Source organism: Triturus cristatus, chromosome 5_2 (genome assembly GCF_964204655.1).
Source record: "Triturus cristatus chromosome 5_2, aTriCri1.1, whole genome shotgun sequence".
NCBI classification, from domain to species: domain Eukaryota; kingdom Metazoa; phylum Chordata; class Amphibia; order Caudata; family Salamandridae; genus Triturus; species Triturus cristatus.
Window position 1 is genome coordinate 702130476 of NC_140588.1, and position 17485 is coordinate 702147960.

The following is a 17485-nucleotide window of genomic DNA, read 5'->3' on the forward strand; positions in this document are numbered from 1 at the left end:
CCTGCACCATCCTTCTTAAATCCACTTCACCTGACACATTCTTTTCCACCACCTCTGGATCCATCTCAAATATTACTCTATTTGTCTCCCCTTTCCCTTTAAAAACAATTATTCTCCTTAAAAATGCCTCCTGAGTAAACTACCTAGCTCCTATCCCAAAGAGATTCAACTGCCGCCTGTCAGCGCGAGCGCTAACTTGAACTTCAGTCAGCGCTCGCGAGCGCTAATTATTTACACCTTCAGCGCTCTAGTCTTCACCCAAGATGGCCGCTCTGCGTCCCCACACTCTATGCGTGATGACGCAAACGCGGCCACTCGACTCCTCTCCCTTACCGGAGCCTCGCTCCTTCCTCCTCGCGCGCCGCGAATTCCGCGCTCGAGTGCCTGATTTAAATAATACTACCGGTAAATCATTTTAATCTTACCTTTCTAAGCATCTACTCGATCTTTTTTTTTTTTTTTAGAAACTCACAAATAAAACTTCTTTACTTCTACTCCCTTACTACCAAACCCATAAATTGGGTTAACAAACAAACACAAATCTCTTATTCAACACGCACACTCCTATTTCATTAAGAATAAACATAACCTATAATAAATTTCCTTCACTTAAAACCTCATTTAAAACGATTTCTACACTCTCAATTTCACCATCTGTCACTCTACTCATACACAGCATACTTATCTGCAAGGAGCAGCGAACAAAAGAGGAAATGGCTGCTGTGTGTTAGAATATATATTGTTGGACGTTCTAAGTTCTAGAGTTTACGGGTTTTGTGATGTATTGCTTTGAAGTGCTGCAAAGAGTAGTGCAATAAAAGTATTTATGCATAATGCTAGCCTCCGGTCTTGCCATGAAATCTCCCCTTTCCAGTGGTACCCCTGCCTAGGGGTTCCCTGCTTGGGGATTGCCCCAGGAGGGTAAGCTCCAAGCAGGGATCCACCTACTAGACACCAGGGAGGGGAGAGCGCCCCCTTGGGCAAGGGCCTTTGCTCCCTCCCCCCAATTTTTTTTTTTTAAACCAGTCTTTCTGCCTCCCCGGGAGCAGAAAGCCCACTAAAACCCAAAGATTTCTTTTTATATATGATGTAGGGGTGCCTAAGATGAGCATGCCGATGCCCCAACCTGCCCCCCAGCAAAAATCCGGTCTTTCTCCCTCCCCCCCCCCCGGGGCAGTAGCCCCCAATCTGTCCCCAGGGAGGCAGAAAGCCCACTAAAAAGCCAGAGATTTAAAAAAAATAATGTCATTTAGCGGTGGGGGCATGCAAATGCCCCCACGCTGCCCTCCCAGCAAAATTCCAGTCTTTCTGCCCCAGTAGCCCCCAATCTGCCCCCCCCCCGGGGCAGAAAGCCCACTTGAAGCCAGGGATTTTTTTAAATAATTGGTTTAGGGGTGGGGGCTGCCCAAGATTGGCATGTCAATGCCCCCCCAGCAAATTTCCAGTCTTTCTGTCCCCCCAGGGGGAGGGGGGGGGTGGGAACAGAAAGCCCACTAGAAGCCAGGGATTTTTTTTATTATTTGATTTAGGGGTGGGGGCTGCCCAAGATGGGCATGCCAATGCCCACACCCCCCTCCGTTAAATTCCAGTCTTTCGGCCCCCCCAGGGGTCACTAGCCCCCAATTTGTCTCCCCAAGAAGCAGGGGGGGGGGCAGAAAGTCCACTAGATGCCAGGGATGTTTTGTCTTATTTAGGGGTGGGGACTTCCCGAGATGGGCATGCCAATGCCCCCCGCAAAATTCCACACTCTTTCTGCCCCCCCCGGAGGCAGATGGGGCAATAGCCCCTGATCTTCCCCCGGGTGGAGGGGGGCAGAAACCACATTAGGCACCAGGGATTTTTTTTAATTGTGTATAGGGGTAGGGGCTGCCCAAAATGGGCATGACAATGCCCCCACCCCACAAATAAAATTCCACAGTCTTTCTGCTCCCCCAGAAGCAGATGGGGCAATTGCCCAATATCTGCACCCCCAGGGAGGCAGAAAGCCCATTAGGCACCAGGGATTCTTGTTTTATAAGTAGGGGGGGGGAGCTGCCCAAAATGGGCATGCCAATGCCCCCATCCCCCCAAAACAATTGCCACAGCTTTTCTGCCTCCCTTGAGAGGCAGATGGGGGCAATAGTCCCTAATCTGCCCCCTGAGGGGGCAGAAATCCCACAGGGCACCAGGGATTTTTATATAGCTGTGGGGGCTGCTGAGAATGGGCATGCTAATGCCCCCACCCCATAAAAGGCTTTCTGCCCCCCTGAAAGGCAGATTGCGGGAATAGCCCCATATCTGCTCCCTGCGGGAGGGGGGGGCTGAAAGCCCACTAGACACCAGTGATATGTTTATGGGCATGCCAGTGAGAAGCCCCATAGGCATGGGTCGCTCCCTTTTTTTTTAGGCACCCATTTTGGTTGTTTCAGTGATATTTGTATTCTCATCTGCACACAGGCAGGAGCAGAAATACACTAGAAACCAGGGAGAGTGTGTGTGTAAATTGGAGTTTGGCTGACGTTCTGCGTGTACTAACATTTTGCTGGCGGTGTGTGGACCTGCACTTGGCTAATGGTGTGGGTGGATTCGCGCATGATGATCGTGCGTGTAGATCGGCGCTTGCCTGGTGGTGTGCTTGGAGTGGCGCTTGGCTGGCGGTGTACGTGGACTGGTGCTTGGCTGGAGGTGTGCATGGATGGTGCTTGGCTGCAGGTCCGGACTGGGCATAGTGGGCATCAGACGTTTACCCTGGTGTGCCGGAGGGGTGGGGGGCGGTTTTGTCACTGGGGGCCAGTTTTGCAGCAGTGCTGCAATATTGGGCCACAGTAACACAAGCAGGAGCGGTGCTTTTTACTAGCACGTCCCCTACCTCCCAGGGCCAGTCGAACAGCAGTCTGCCAGGGCTGGTTTCTGTTCCCAGTCTGGCCCTGCTTGGCTCGCGGTGTGCGGGAACGAGGCTTGGCTGGTGAAGTGCGTGGGTGATGCTTGGCTGGCGGAGTGCGTGGGTGATGCTTGGCTGGCGGAGTGCGTGGTTGGTGCTTTTTACTAGCACATCCCCTACCTCCCAGGGCCAGTCGAGCAGCAGTCTGCCAGGGCTGGTTTCTGTTCCCAGTCTGGGCCTGCTTGACTGGCGGTGAATGGGTACGAGGCTTGGCTGGCGGAATGCGTGGGTGATGCTTGGCTGGCAGAGTGGGTGAGTGGCGCTTGGCTGGCAGTGTGCATTGATGGTATTTGGCAGGCGGTGTACATGGATAGCACCTGGCTGGCAGTGTGCATGGATGGCGCTTGGCTGGTGGTGTGTGTGGATGGTGCTTGGCTGGCAGTGTGCATGGCTGGCAGTGTGCATGGCGGGCACTTGGCTGGTGGTGTGTGTGGAAGGTGGTGTGTGTGTACTGACTCTTGGCTGGCAGTGTGGCCTGCATGGATCCCCCAGTGTTTTCTTACCCAGAATCCACCGCAAACCTCAAATTTACTTACAAAGCCACATTTTCTTGACATTTCTGTGTGGGTAAGTTGTTGGATCACCGCGCAGGCACACATTTCCTACTATCCAGCATTCCCCTTGGTATCCCGTGAAAAATAATACTTCACTTGTGTGGGTGCTCAAAGTAGCATTGCCTAAAAACGTATAACAAACTGCCCTTTCGGACTCACTTTGGGCCCCCCCTCAATCTCTACATGATTTTGGGCCTTCCATGTCATAGTCACTTGGCCCATCCACACGTGTGTAAGGTAATATTCTTATCAGGAGACTGAGGGGAACACTGAGTGATAGGAGATTTGTGCCGTGTGGTGATCGCACAACTGTCCCACACACATATTGGAGGAAAATGTGAGGCTTGCAGCAAATTCTTGGAAGGAAAATGTTGGGTATCAACGCAAGCCACATCTCCCTGAACTCCCACGGGTGTCTAGTTTTCAAAAATGTCTGGGTTTTTTAGGTTCCCCTAGAGGTCTGCGAACCCGGGACTAAAAACATAGGTGCCCCCCTGGCTATCACAAAACCTCCTGGTTTTTCGAGGGAGTTACCTGGGTTTTTGGTCCCGGGCTCAGCGGCCATCTAAGAAAACCTACCAAACACACACATTTCTGAAAACTAGACATCCAGGGGAGTCCAGAGAGGTGTGGCTCACATGGATCTCCCACCATTTTCCTACCCAGAATCCCCTGCAAACCTTAAATTTAGCTAAAACAAAAATCACATTTTCCTCACTTTTCTATGTGGGAAAATCGTGGGATCACCGGGGTCCACAAATTTCCTACCACCCAGCATTTCCCCAGGTCTCCCAATAAAATGGTACCTTACTTGTGTGGATAGGCATAATGGCCGCAACAGGAAATGGCCCAAATCGTACTGTGGAGACTTCAAAATTATCTATCTCAAAACGACCTGGTTTCGCAATGGGGGCACCTCGGTTTTCGTCCCCGGGCTCGGCAGCCCTCTAGGGAAACTTAACAACCCCACACATTTCTGAAACCTAGACACCCGGGGGAGTCCAGGGAGGTATGGCTTGCATGGACCCCCCCAATATTTTCCTACCCAGAATCCCTGGCAAACGTCAAATTTAGCAGAAAAACATTTTTATTTCTCAGATTATGGTGTCGGAAAGTTGTGGGATCACCAGGCTGACACAAATGTCCTACTACCCAGCATTCCCCCAGGTCTACCGATAAAAATTGTACCCAACTTGTGTGGGTGGGTCAAGTACACGCGACAGGCAAGGGCCCAAAATGTATTGTGGAGACATCAAAATTACCTATTACAAAACGACCTGGTTTTGCAAGGGGGGGGGGGGGTGGTCACCTGGCTTTTTGGCCCTGGGCTTGGCAGCCATGTAGGGAGACCTTCCAAACCCACACATTTTTTAAAACTAGACACCCAGGGGAGTCCAGAGGGGTATGGCTTGCGTGGACTCCCCAAGGTTTTCCTACCCAGAATCCCATGCACACCTGAAATTTAGCTTGGAAAATCAAGTTTTTCTCAAATTTCTGTGTGGGAAAGTTGTGTAATCACCGGGCAAACACAAATTTCCTACCACCCAGCGTTCCCCTAGGTCTCTCGATAAAAATTATACCTCACTCACGTGGGTGGGCCAAGTACCCACGACAGGCAAGGGCCCAAGACGAATTGAGGAGACATCAAAATTACCCGTCACAAAATTACCTAGTTTTGCAAAGGGGGAATCTGGATTTTTGGCCCCGGGTTTGGCGGCCATCTAGGGAAACCTACCAAACCCACATATTTCAGAAAGCTAGACACCCAAGGGAGTCCAGGTAGGTATGGCTTGTGTGGATCCCCCAACATTTTCCTACCCAGAATCCCCTGCAAACCTCAAATTTAGCTGAAAAAAATCTATTTTTCCACATATTTTTGCATGGGATCACCGTGCTGGCACAAATGACCTACCACACAGCGTTCCCCTCATTCTCCAGAGTAAAATGATAGCTCACTTATGTGGGTGTCCAATGCAGAATTGGTTAAAAACGTATTTTTAAAAAAAAACATTTTTAGCTGTGCTATACCCTTTAAGCCTACGTTTTGGGCCATTCCCAGTCACAGGCCCTTGTCCTACCAACATAAGTAGGTTTCCCTAGGTGCCAGCAGAGTTAGGGTTCAAAATCTACAGCTAGGCACTTTGCAAAAAAAGGGTCAGTTTTCACTGTATAAATATGGTGTGTCCACCTTGTGGTTTGTGCCGTTTGCTGTTGCGGGCACTAGGCCTACCCACACAAGTGAGGTACCATTCTTATCGGAAGATTTTGGGGAATGTGGTTTAAGTGGAATTTTGTGGACCCACACAGATTCCAGAACTATCCATCACAGAAATGTGAGGATTTTCTTTTTTTTCTTTTCAAAGTTTGAGGTTTACAAGAGATTCTGGGTAACAGAACCCGGTGCGAACCACTCAAGTCCCCCATTCTGGATTCTTCTTGGTGTCTAGTTTAAAAAAATGTATAGGTAAGTTAGGTTTCCCTAAGTACCGGCTGAGCTAGGGTTCAAAATCCACAGCTAGGCACTGTGCAAAAAAAGGGTCTGTTTTCACTGTAAAAATGTGATGTGTCCATGTTGCGTTTTGGCCTGTTTCCAGCTGTGGGCACTTGGCCTGCCCACACAAGTGAGGTACCATTTTATCACGAGACTTGGAGGAACTCAGAATTGTAGAGCAGCTGTTAATACCTATTGACTTTCTATGCATTTCTGCCTTCCTAATGTAAGACAATATGTAAAAATTAAGTCACTTTGAAAAATGTCTTACAATTCACAGGCTAGTATGGGTACCCACAATTTCGGAGATGTGCAAATAGCTACTCTTTCTAAACTCTATATTTTGTTCCCATTTCGGAAATACACAGGTGTCTTTGATACCTATTTTTCACTCTTTATTTTTTACCAAAATAATTGCTATATACCCCGTACACAATAAAAAACCACTGCAAGATGCTGCTCAGTTATTGGCTCTGGGTTCCTCGGGTTCTTAGTGAACCTACAAGTCTTATATATCCCACCAACCAAAAGGGTCCATCGGATGTAACGGTATATTGCTTCTGCATACTTGGAAGAAGTTACAGGTGAAAACGTTGGCACAAATGGCAGTTTGTTTGCACTCATTTTCGATTTTTTTTTATTTTCAACCTTGAAGGAGCTACATAAATGACCCCTTGCTGAATTCAGAATTTTGTCTCCTTTTCAGAAATGTATAGCTTTCCAGGATCCATTATTGCTTTCACACCCATTTCTACCACTAACTGGAAGGAGGTTGAAAGCCCAAATGTCCCAGTAAAATATTTTGTTTTTTTTACAAAAGTCTGCTTGACCCAGAAAGCTGGGAAGATCATGATTTCAGCACCACAAACCCTTTGTTGATACCATTTGCAAGGAAAAACTAGACGCTTTCTTCTGCACCGCTTTTTCCCAAACAAAAAAAAGATTTGCTGTATTTTGGCTAATTTCTGGGTCCCCTCCATGGGAATCTACAAACTCTAAGTACCTTTAAAAAGCCCATGATGTTGGAAGAAAAGGGTGCACATTTGGCGTGGATACCTTATGTGGACAAAAAGTTACAGGGGCCTAAGCGCAAACTACCCCAAAAAGCCAAAAAAAAGCTTAGCACGGGTGGGAAAAAGCCTCGCAGTGAAAGGGTTAAGGCATTTCTGCATCTCAGACAGCATATGATATAGAACAAAGCAGCTTTTTGGGGCAAAACACCCAAAAATAACTGCGACAAATATGCAAAATGACATCTGGAAATGTGTGGAGAGAGAACTTTAAGGCAGTCTGCCTTGTGCAGATTAGCACGAGACATTCAACACCATCCACAAGATCGTATTGTTCAGATCATCAGTTATGTCATGTTTGCCCCACTGTGGTGTTGGATTAAGTATCCATTAATTTCATTTTTTGATTTTCATTTCTTTATCTAATTTTGTATTACAATGCAGCTCTATTAGCAAGATTAAAAAGTGTTCATTTTCCTTGCCGCATACGATCACTCATCGACTCCCCACAGGTTACACCTGGTATTAAAATATCTCTTATACTTTTAATGTCAAACCTATGCTTCAAATCACTAGATTCCTCATATTTTGCCATCATTACAGTGGCCTTTCACTGAAGGCATTGGGTCACGTAATTGCAATATCTTCACAAGTTACACCCATACTTTCAGAAACTGTGGTGGTTATGTTATTTGTTCATTCGAGATGCATGCTTATTCAAATCGCTGGGGTTGAGCACAGAGCCGACAGGTCTGAAAACCATAGCCAACCCCTATAAAGTGGCATCCCCCCCATTAAACAACCTTCAATGATATATCACCAAGCATTACAATGTCTTACTGTTCCCATTTGTCACAGAACTGCACCATTAACCCCTGCTTTTTCGAATGCTTGTATTAAGTTATGCCTGCTCCAAATGATAGCTATGTCTCTTGGCAGAGAGCTTTAACGATCCTTAAAATTAAGAATTTAGAAGAGCGGGTGACTCTGACTTTGTAGTTAGTCCAAAAGAAAGGAAAGATCTCGCTCATGCTTGATGAATCTGCATAAAGCAATCTAAAGGAATACATGATTAATACAAAAAGGGTATCAGCAAATTGTTAATGACAGGAAAATTATACACTTCTATAATGGACTCCAGTCTTTAAAACCAATACACATTTGCGATGCTGTTTGACCTGGCCCTTTCTGCAGGGTCACCCCCAAACCTTTTGCCTTCCTACTCCCCCCTTTTTTTTTGTGCTGAATTTGTTTTTGTAGGCTTAAAGATTCTGGGCACATTACCACTGCTACCAGTGCTAAAGTGTATATGCTCTGTACTCTACCCTTGACATCGACGCAGCAGCGACTTTGCACAACTCAGCGCATCACACTTTGACGCTGACGCAGTGGCTGCTAGATGACAGTATTTCCAGTGCTGAAGTGGCTCAAGAACAGCGATCCGACTGCCCAGGCTCCTAGACGACAGCGCAGCTCGACATCAATGCAGTGCCTGAATTGGAAAAGAGTTTGATGCCGAAGCTTCCATCGATGGCGCGGATCAGCTCCAATGCTCACCTCTATCCATGGATCTCCAGCAAAGCAGCGACTCCTCGCATCGAGTATTTGACATCGACAAAAGCTCCATCCAAGGTACTTTAATAGCAGGACATGCCTGGGTCACATAGCCAGCCTGCCACCGATCACGGTCAGCCTGAATTTTGGCTTTTCACTGGTCCCTCGCGACCTCAGGTACTTTTGACCGCTAGTGACTTCTAAGCACTGTTTTCACATTTAATCTCCAAAAATTCATATCTCGACTTCGATTTCTTGGAGTTTTGCCATTCTGATATAGTTTTAAACATATACATATTTTCTATTTTTCTAAACTAGTGTGGAGTCTTTTTGTGGTGTTTTCATTGAGTTGCTGTAAATAAAGAGTTGCACAAATACTTTACACATTGCTTCTCAAGTTTAGTCTGACTGCTCCATGCAAAGCTACCAGAGGGTGAGCACAGGCTTATTTAGGGTGTGTAACTGACTTATGCTGACAAGAGTGGTAGTGCCTACTTGGACAGGGTGCAAACCTCTGCCAGCTAGAGACCCCATTTCTAACAAAGGTCATCTAGCTGCTGACAGTGGCGATGCAGTCTTACATTTGCAGAAGCAAAATTAAAAAAAAACATGCATTTCTGTTATACTAATGATGAGTTTGTCAATCCTCTTTCAAATTTAGCTGTAGTTTTCCCTCTAAATAGGCATTTTCTGCCTACTTGGCAATCATACTTTTACAAGGAGATTCAAGAAATTCCAGCTCACATACCAAACCAGGAATTGTCTGTCAAAGCCAAAATGATCAGTTCTTCTCAGTTAATCGATTTGAGTTAAGCTTCACATTTCTTTATGTAAATTGGGTCACAGTTGCCAATATATACAATTGTATAGTGAATATTTGAGAAAATTCTTGTAGCATTTAAACTAAATTACAAAACCTGACACAATACAGTGACCTTGGTATGCATTCTAAATGTGTCATACATTTGTTGTGGTATTTTGTTTTTGAGTTATCATTGGGCAAAATCCTCACGTGGGAAACTAATTTTCGGAACCACCCTAAAACGTCTGCTCTGCATTGACAAACCATCAAATAATTTTAAAAGCTCAAACTTTTTTAAACATATACTGCATAACAAATTATGTTGATTTGTCAAAATAGAACAGCGCAGCTAGCAATGTAAACTGCCTTAGTTTTTGCTTAGTTTCGTACAGCCCTTAAATTACCGTAACACCGACTGCCTTTTCTAGCAAACACAGCTTTGAATCAACTGCTCCTCACTTAGATTAGTCTGCTGCTTACAGACATCTACATCATTATGCTACATTAGGTTTTTGAGTGAGACGTAATTTATTGTTTTTGTATCATTACCAAAGAACTAGGTACCACCTCTGCTAAGTGACCTATGCCCTGAAACGTTTGGTGCTCTCTCTCTCCCTTGAATGTTTTTCCACATCTCTCTTTTTATAATCATTGCTTGAAGGAAAGGATAGTTTGCAAAGATAAATATATCATTTTTTCGAAATCTAAGCTTACTACCTTCATTCAAAGTGCTTGTTCAGCGCATCACTGACAAATGCTGGGCTAAGGTTTAGTCATTTGCGTTTTTTATAAGCCATTCTTAAGATTTAGCACGATCACTCAGGTTTGCTGTTATACGCTAGCGCCTGTGTTGTACTGTAATCAGTCTACAGTGGTACTTCGGTACTTAATACATAGTTTAACTTGGATGTCTCCATGAACAGCTTACAACAAACGAGTGTGATAGTCAGACCTGGCGGACCGTTGGGGAAATGTTTCCAAAGCTACACATTTCACTGTATAATTTTAATTCTCAGCTATTACCCAATTGCAGCTTTGGACGAATGGAGCAAGATGTCTAAATGTCCAAAAGCAAATACTTACTGAAGAAGCAATTTGTAAACAACAAGGGCTCCTTATGCCATCAAACAGGTCAACCGTGGTTATGTGCAAATAAGTATTCCGATAGCGCGCGACTTTAACACTGACAAGCCTAGTCACCATTTAACAGGGCTATCCTGAAGACAGTAATGTGGGCTTCACATACCCTTCCGTGTAAAGGCAAACACTCATCCAAATGACTGTCGAAATTCCAGGAATCCAAAGGTAGTTCCACCTCCCCCAGGAAAGTGTTCCGTCCGAATCGGTCATGGTGCCAGACAGACAGTTGTAGAGTCCTCATAACCAGCAGAGGTTCTGGGATTCCATACTGCCCAGAAGGAAAAAAACATTACAAGGATTTAAAATCGAATTTAGTGACAAAGAAAATTATTACATTTTGCAAAGCAAGCAAAAACAACCACATGTACCTGAAGCAGACAACATTCCGTAAGTACGATTAAGGAATCTTCAACCATTTTCTTAAGGGATCTCTAAAATCAGGGTGACGCCTAAATTGTTGAAGACTGGTTCTGGAGAAACCTTACTAAATTCTTTCCGCAATTTCTTCAAAATATAGGACATTCAGAACATCGTGGAATCCGACCTGAAAAAAGCCTTCCCTGCTAAAAAGATGTTTCCAAGTCTTTCTACATTGTGCTCACATAGATTCATATTGACTTTGTTTTATCTGGGACTGCCCTACTCTCTGCTGAAGAGTCTCCAGCCCTTTCTCCTCGCTTCTCCGACCCATCCTTCTGCACAGACATTCTCCTTCCTCCAATTTGTTTGTCCTTTCGTTTTCCTTTATATAAAGTTCATCACCCCTCTTCCAAACTGCAAGGCTCCTGTAGTCTCTCATCCTTATTTCACCTAATACCTAAATTCACATTGTTTTACCTCTTACCTCCATCTTTCCTTTTTCAGATCCCCCCGCCCGCACATCCCACTCTCCCTCCTCTTTCTACCAGCATGGCTTAACTTCCTATCCTCTGTGTCCTGCTTCCTCCTGGCTCGAATAGGATGCTCTGGTTGTGACAAACAAAAGATAGACTAACACAACATTTACATTGCTTTCTTCCTTTGGCTTCTTTCGAACCTTCCCACTTCCTGCTTTAAAAAATTTAAAATTGCAGCAGTTTTTTTTATTAAATACATAATTTGAAACACAATTTACTCCAAGCACAGGAATTTATACCATATGTGATTTTTGTAATTGAAAATTGGTTTTCCTCTAAACAAAGTCAGGTTAATTGGTCACCAGTTTCGTGTTCCAAGACTGTTATTATAGTTTCTGTCCATAAAATGAGGAAGCGCCAAGGTAAGCCCCATGAATCACTCCTCACATGATCTAAGATTTCTTGCTTTAAGATTATCCGACGCAAATGTATACATTTGAATTTTAAGACATCAGAAGAGGGCTGAGATGCTCCTAACTACTCCATTCATTTGTACCAAAATTACTCCAGGCGTTTGCGCCCTGACTCTAGATTTCATTACTAAAATCTGTGCCTAACACTCTTGCTAGAAGTCATGTTTGTGCATTTTTCATAATTGTTACAGACTCCTTGTGCCTTCTGATCTTCTCCCTCCTCTCATTTAACCTCATACACCCTTGATTGCTATTGTGTTTAAATCACAAAATGGTATTCCGTGTTCCATCATCGCCCTACTCCATCATTTTTTTTAACGAGGCTACACAGATTTAAGTCTTTGCATCTATCATCACATTGACTGATGTGTGTACGCCCCTTCTAAATTCTGAATGAAATAACTTTATATTCTTTTGGACATGGACACGTCACAAATAAACTTGCTACATAAACCATTCGAGGCACTGCCATTCTAAACAATGGTAATCTTCATTAGCGGTTGTTTTTAATCCAGGTTTTTGGCTGTGAGGCCTTAGTGAGTTCTAGATCTCAAGTGGTATACTGAAATGCACTACTTCTATAAGGTATTTTTCGGCCTACCTTCAGGACTTCATTGAAGAGAGGGTTGACAGTGTTGCGCTTAATTGTAGTTTTGCGTTTTGCTTGCCTTGACTTATCTGGCAGAAGATAAGATTTGACGTATCTGTAATAAAATTTAAAAAAAGACAGTGGCTAAAATTACCTGTTGTCTTCTGAAGCAGCTGAGAACTACACGCATTTATTGTAGGAACAATAGATAGAAGGCCAATTTATTGCAAATACAAGTTCACAAGGTGTACATATTTGACACCTAAATGAATGTTTATTTATTTAATGGCTGTTAAAACTCATTCGTCAATTGGTATGTGCAGCACAGCATGATTGGTATTGTGAATTTTTAAAAAAACACACTACGCAAATAAGAAGCAGTACAGCACCTATTTCCACATAAAAGAAATAGCCTACCTTCTAAGTGTACATGAATCCACTTGCAATACAATTCTAGGGAATCACCAAGGAAAGGTCAAAGACGATCCTGCTCTGCTGTGTAGAATAAAATGTGACCTCTATTAAAAAAGAGTACCTCAAGAAGTTGGGCTTCTAGCAAATTCTTGCACCTGCATAGTGTTGATGTAAGCCTGGTGTGGACAGACAGCTCATTTGTCAGCTCAGGAGCATGAGAACAAGCTAGGAGAGCAAATAAGTGGAAGTGGGATGGAGTGTATGGAGGTTAGGAACACATTAAAAAACTGCCAAAGAGATGAAGCATATAGAGAAACTAGAGAATACAAATAAGGTGGAGCCAGTAAATGAACACATTTGAAAACACCACAGAAAATGAAAACGAAATTGGAGAAGAACGGGTAGACAATATGGGTGGTGCTCACTTGAGGTTAGGGTTTAAAAAGTGTTTGCTGCACTGTGCGTGGTTGGGATTATTGGGAGATGTTTGGCAATTTAGGGAGATTTTTGCAATCCCCTAAATCCACCTAACGTACCGACAGAGCTGCATAAGGCAACTCTCCTGATGACACAAAGGAGAAAGCCGTACCCTACTCACCCTTCCTCCAAATACCTGGAAGCAAAACTGATAAAATGTTCTATTTCTTTGGGCTGCGAATGGGTTTGTGGGAGGGTGCCTTATGATGAAACAGAAGAACCATTACCTTCTGGATTAGCTTCCACTGATGGGATTCTGCACTCCATTTGCTTGGGCCTTCTGCAGGGGTCTTACTCCTGATATTGCGCTTCAGGAGATCTGAGGTTTTGAGAGCCCACGTGCATAGCTCCTTGGCCTTCTGACGGAAGCAGAGACTGGCCGCCTGATTGCATAAAACTGCATTTTGCCCCTCTTCATCAGAACAGACTTTGTTGAGATTTGAGGCCAAAATCCAATCAGTGCATTCTGGAGTATCCTGAGCTCCAGCAAACAGATGTGTAATCTTTGCTCTGCCAATGTGCTCAGGTCAGTGGCCATAAGAGGCCCTGCATGAACATCCCAGACTGCAGAGGTAGCATCGATCATAACCGTAACTTGTGGTTAAATTGATGAAAGTGTGGACACAGTTGACAAATCTGCATGTTAATCAACGCTTATGAGATGCAAATGTAATATCACTGTGCTTAAAAGAAGTAGTTCTGTTAACATTGACATGGGTGAGATGTTGACCATTTCACATTTTAGATGCATGTGGTGTTTAGAAACTGTCACCGGCTTGTCTTCCCCCTCTCCGTCTGTGCTCCACAGAGTTTATGCGTCCTTCAAAATTCATTTGCTAGCGCGATATTTAGTTAACTCAGTGGTCTTGTTTGCTCTATAACATTTATAAAATGTAATGTTTCCTGTTCAGCAGTGGCCAGAGCGGCTGACTCCGGAGCACGATGGGGCACAGTTCAGTCCCCGGCGCCGGCGGCAGCTCAGCTCAGCATCATGTGACTCTGGGCAATTGATCACAATCTCCCCGATGGCTACCAGTGCCTAGAAACCTTAAGGGGTGACATGTTCACGCTTTACAAGTATGGATTGTTATTATTATTATTTTCTTGGACAGAACCAATTTTTACAATTTATGCAAAATGAAGGTCACTTCCTTCAACCGCAGGGAAATGTGGTTATATTTGACTATAGCATTGTTCTGAGTAAGGCATAGTGCAGGTATTCTCTAGAATTTAGAGTAAAGGTTATTTTACCTTTATGTGATTTAGCCATTGGTTATGAGTTGGAAATTTCTTTGTCACGCCACAGTGACTGCACAGCTTTTTAGCCCAAAAATGTAAAAAAACCTACTGTTTGGGAAATGAGACACAACTTTCTCTGTCCCTATTAGAAAGTAGACTCCATGCTGGTCTATTTATCACCGTGGACTTTGAACACTTTTCAGATTTTCCGTTATCCTTACTTCACTGAATAGTCCTTATGACAAATGCTCCTCGATTCACAGATGCTTTGCACTGGACCATATTCGGTACTTTCATTTGGATAGGTTAGGGCTTAGTTTTCTGCTGCCAAGGATTCGCTTGCATTCTGCATTATTCTGATCGAAATTGGATACCGATATCTTTTCCTTTCTGTAATGATTCTTAAGCTCTAATAAACCTTGCATCTTGAAATCTTGTCCTGTGTGTGGAATATGCTGTGGGGATTTTCTTGTGGGGATTTTTCAACGTGGGTTCCTCTGGGCTATATAGTAGCTTGTGTTTAGGGTTCTTGTCTTTAAAGACTCACACATAGCCCCGATCCATCCATCAGCCATTTTGATATACAAGGCTCCGGCAGTAGGGAATGCCTAAAATAAGGTCTACAGCTAATGGCTGAGGTCACGCTCTCTGCACAGCACACAGGTTGCACCAGTCTCCACCCACCTGTGGCCATTTTAGGTGCAGCTCTTAGTGCAGATTGTGCATCCTACAAATGTAGAATGGGATCATCATGACAGGATGACATGTGGCTCAGTAATATGAATTAAGTAGCTTTCAGCCTGTCCAGACTTAGAGAGCGCACTGTCAAGGACTGCACCCTATGCTAAACCTGTTGAATTTTCCAGGACCATGAATCTACCTGAGCTCTCAGGAAGATTACACCTTCAGTGATTGTTCTCCAATTAGAAATTCTAACGTTTGTTCTTGGAACAGCAGCAGACAGATTTGTACAGTTTCTATGTTTCAGCTTCCCAGAACGCCTTTGTGAGCCAGTCATTTAAATGTGAGAAGGCCTGGATCTACTACCAGCACAAACATGCGATGACTGACACAAGATCTGAGGTATTGTTTGGAGCCCAAAGAATAGAACTTTGGTGGTATGGTATTTGGCTGCTAAGGTGGGAAGACCCAACACTCCACTGAGAAGCAGTGTTCACACTCTGACCGCCCCAGCTGGCATGTACTATGTATTACATTTGAAGAGCCAGTGGGTTAGGAGATAGTTTTAAGTCAACGTCACAGTGTGCCCTGATGATAGGAAACAGACATATATAAAATGAAATGTTCTCCCACTTCAGGGCACTATTGGAGATGCACCTCACTCTGCCACGTGAAAGTCTCATGGTGATTGGAAAGCGATCAGGCCTCTTGTTTTTAAGGGTCCTTTAATTGATCTGCTCCCTTTTAGGGTTGTTTTTGGCTGACCTGAACCTCTGTTGCTCTTTCTGTAAGTACTCCAGGAAGTAGCTGATGGAGGGATTCATACGTAGGGAAAACAGACCCCAGCCTCTGGGGCCTTGAACAGAAATGTGTCAGCTCGCTCTAGTACCTTCCACTGACTTTTGCTATAACTGTGTCTATCATCTGTACAACCTCTTTGCTAAACATGATATTCATTAATCGTAATAAACCAATAAGCGTCAGGCAGTTTATTTGCAATTCCAACAATGTTCCAGAAAAGGACGCTCGTGTCTTACACAGGTATGGCAGTTGACATACTATGTTTCGGGATGAAATCCCGGTGTTTGTTGCGGAGTGGAATTTTGCACTTCATTGCTTGCCAAGTTACTGGTGGATCGAAGTAGAGTGTTGGTAAGTTTGGAATGAGCTGGTGGCTTCCAGATAAGAGTATCCATCATTATGTTGGTAATACTGGACAAATTGACACTATGACTAACCCACTGCCCATGATCAGCTTTATTCATACATTTGAGCTCATCAAGTCAATCAACCTCTGCTAAATTCAAAAACCGTACTAAGTTGGGATGACAGGTGGAAGGGAATGCGACTTGGACGTGGAGGATCTCATTGGGACAGCTTTGAGCGGTGCCGCAAAACGTGGCCTATAAAAGTAGCCAATAGGTACTGCCTGCTTATTATATTTAGTGCAAGCCAATTTAGATAATCTATGGAGCATAGAGCCAGCCAGTTGTGCGTTTCAAAAAAGTATGACTATACATTCCATTCCTTCTGTCTTAGGGATGCTGCCTATTTATGAGACTCTCTGTACCATGATGATATCTTGATATATATATCTTTATATACGGTGTTATAGCTAGAGTTCGCCAACGTTGAGCACAGCCAGCGAGTGGTCTTGTTTTTTAACTGGGACTCGTCTTCAGATTGTCCTGGCTGCTACAATGGCACATTTTTTAATACAATCACAAGGGCAGTGGCCTCTGGAGGTAGCTGCAAGATAGTGGAAGATGTTACAAGAAGCTAATTCGCTTTCCTGCTAGTTATATGGCCAGTGTCGGAAGATGGAGGAATAGCTACCGATTGCTGATGTGGGACATGGTGTTCGGAGGTACAGAGGAGCGATGAATGTTCAACTGTGGCCCTATTACCTTTCCCTCGAGAGCCTCTACTCACTTCAGGAGATTCCTTGGCTTCGTATGTGTGTTGTGAATTCCCCAAGCACTCTGTTGGCTTGGGAGAGAGTTGCGCTAGGATCTCTTTCAGTGCCAGTTCTGTACCCTTGAGCAAAAGAGACGCCCGGGATAACCGAGTTCAGAAAGGCATCCTCCAGGCGTTTAACATAAGTAGTAGTGGGGTCACCCTTATCCTCATCTGATTTGAATGCTTGGTTCATAGGTAGTACTTTGTCTCTAAAGGGGGGAGACCCTTTGCAGGTGATGCATTTACAGCGGATTTATTGGGGTGCTTTTTGACCAAGGGTAGTTTTCTAGGCCAGTGTTTTTTCTGGCGTGCACTACTTGCTCAAAGTCTGCACTAAGCGTATTAT

General features: G+C 44.3%; 1 protein-coding gene across 2 annotated transcripts in view; it reads right to left on the reverse strand.

Annotated features, from left to right (window-relative positions):
* SYTL4 (synaptotagmin like 4) overlaps positions 1 to 17485 on the reverse strand; it is a 559448-nt gene that overhangs the window by 49329 nt on the left and 492634 nt on the right. For both annotated transcript variants that reach the window (XM_085607791.1, XM_085607792.1), the window contains 2 exons: positions 12382 to 12484; positions 10578 to 10739 (listed from right to left, as the gene is read on the reverse strand). In XM_085607791.1, the coding sequence (XP_085463917.1) occupies positions 10578 to 10739; positions 12382 to 12484 (265 nt within the window). The remainder of the gene's footprint in view (positions 1 to 10577; positions 10740 to 12381; positions 12485 to 17485) is intronic.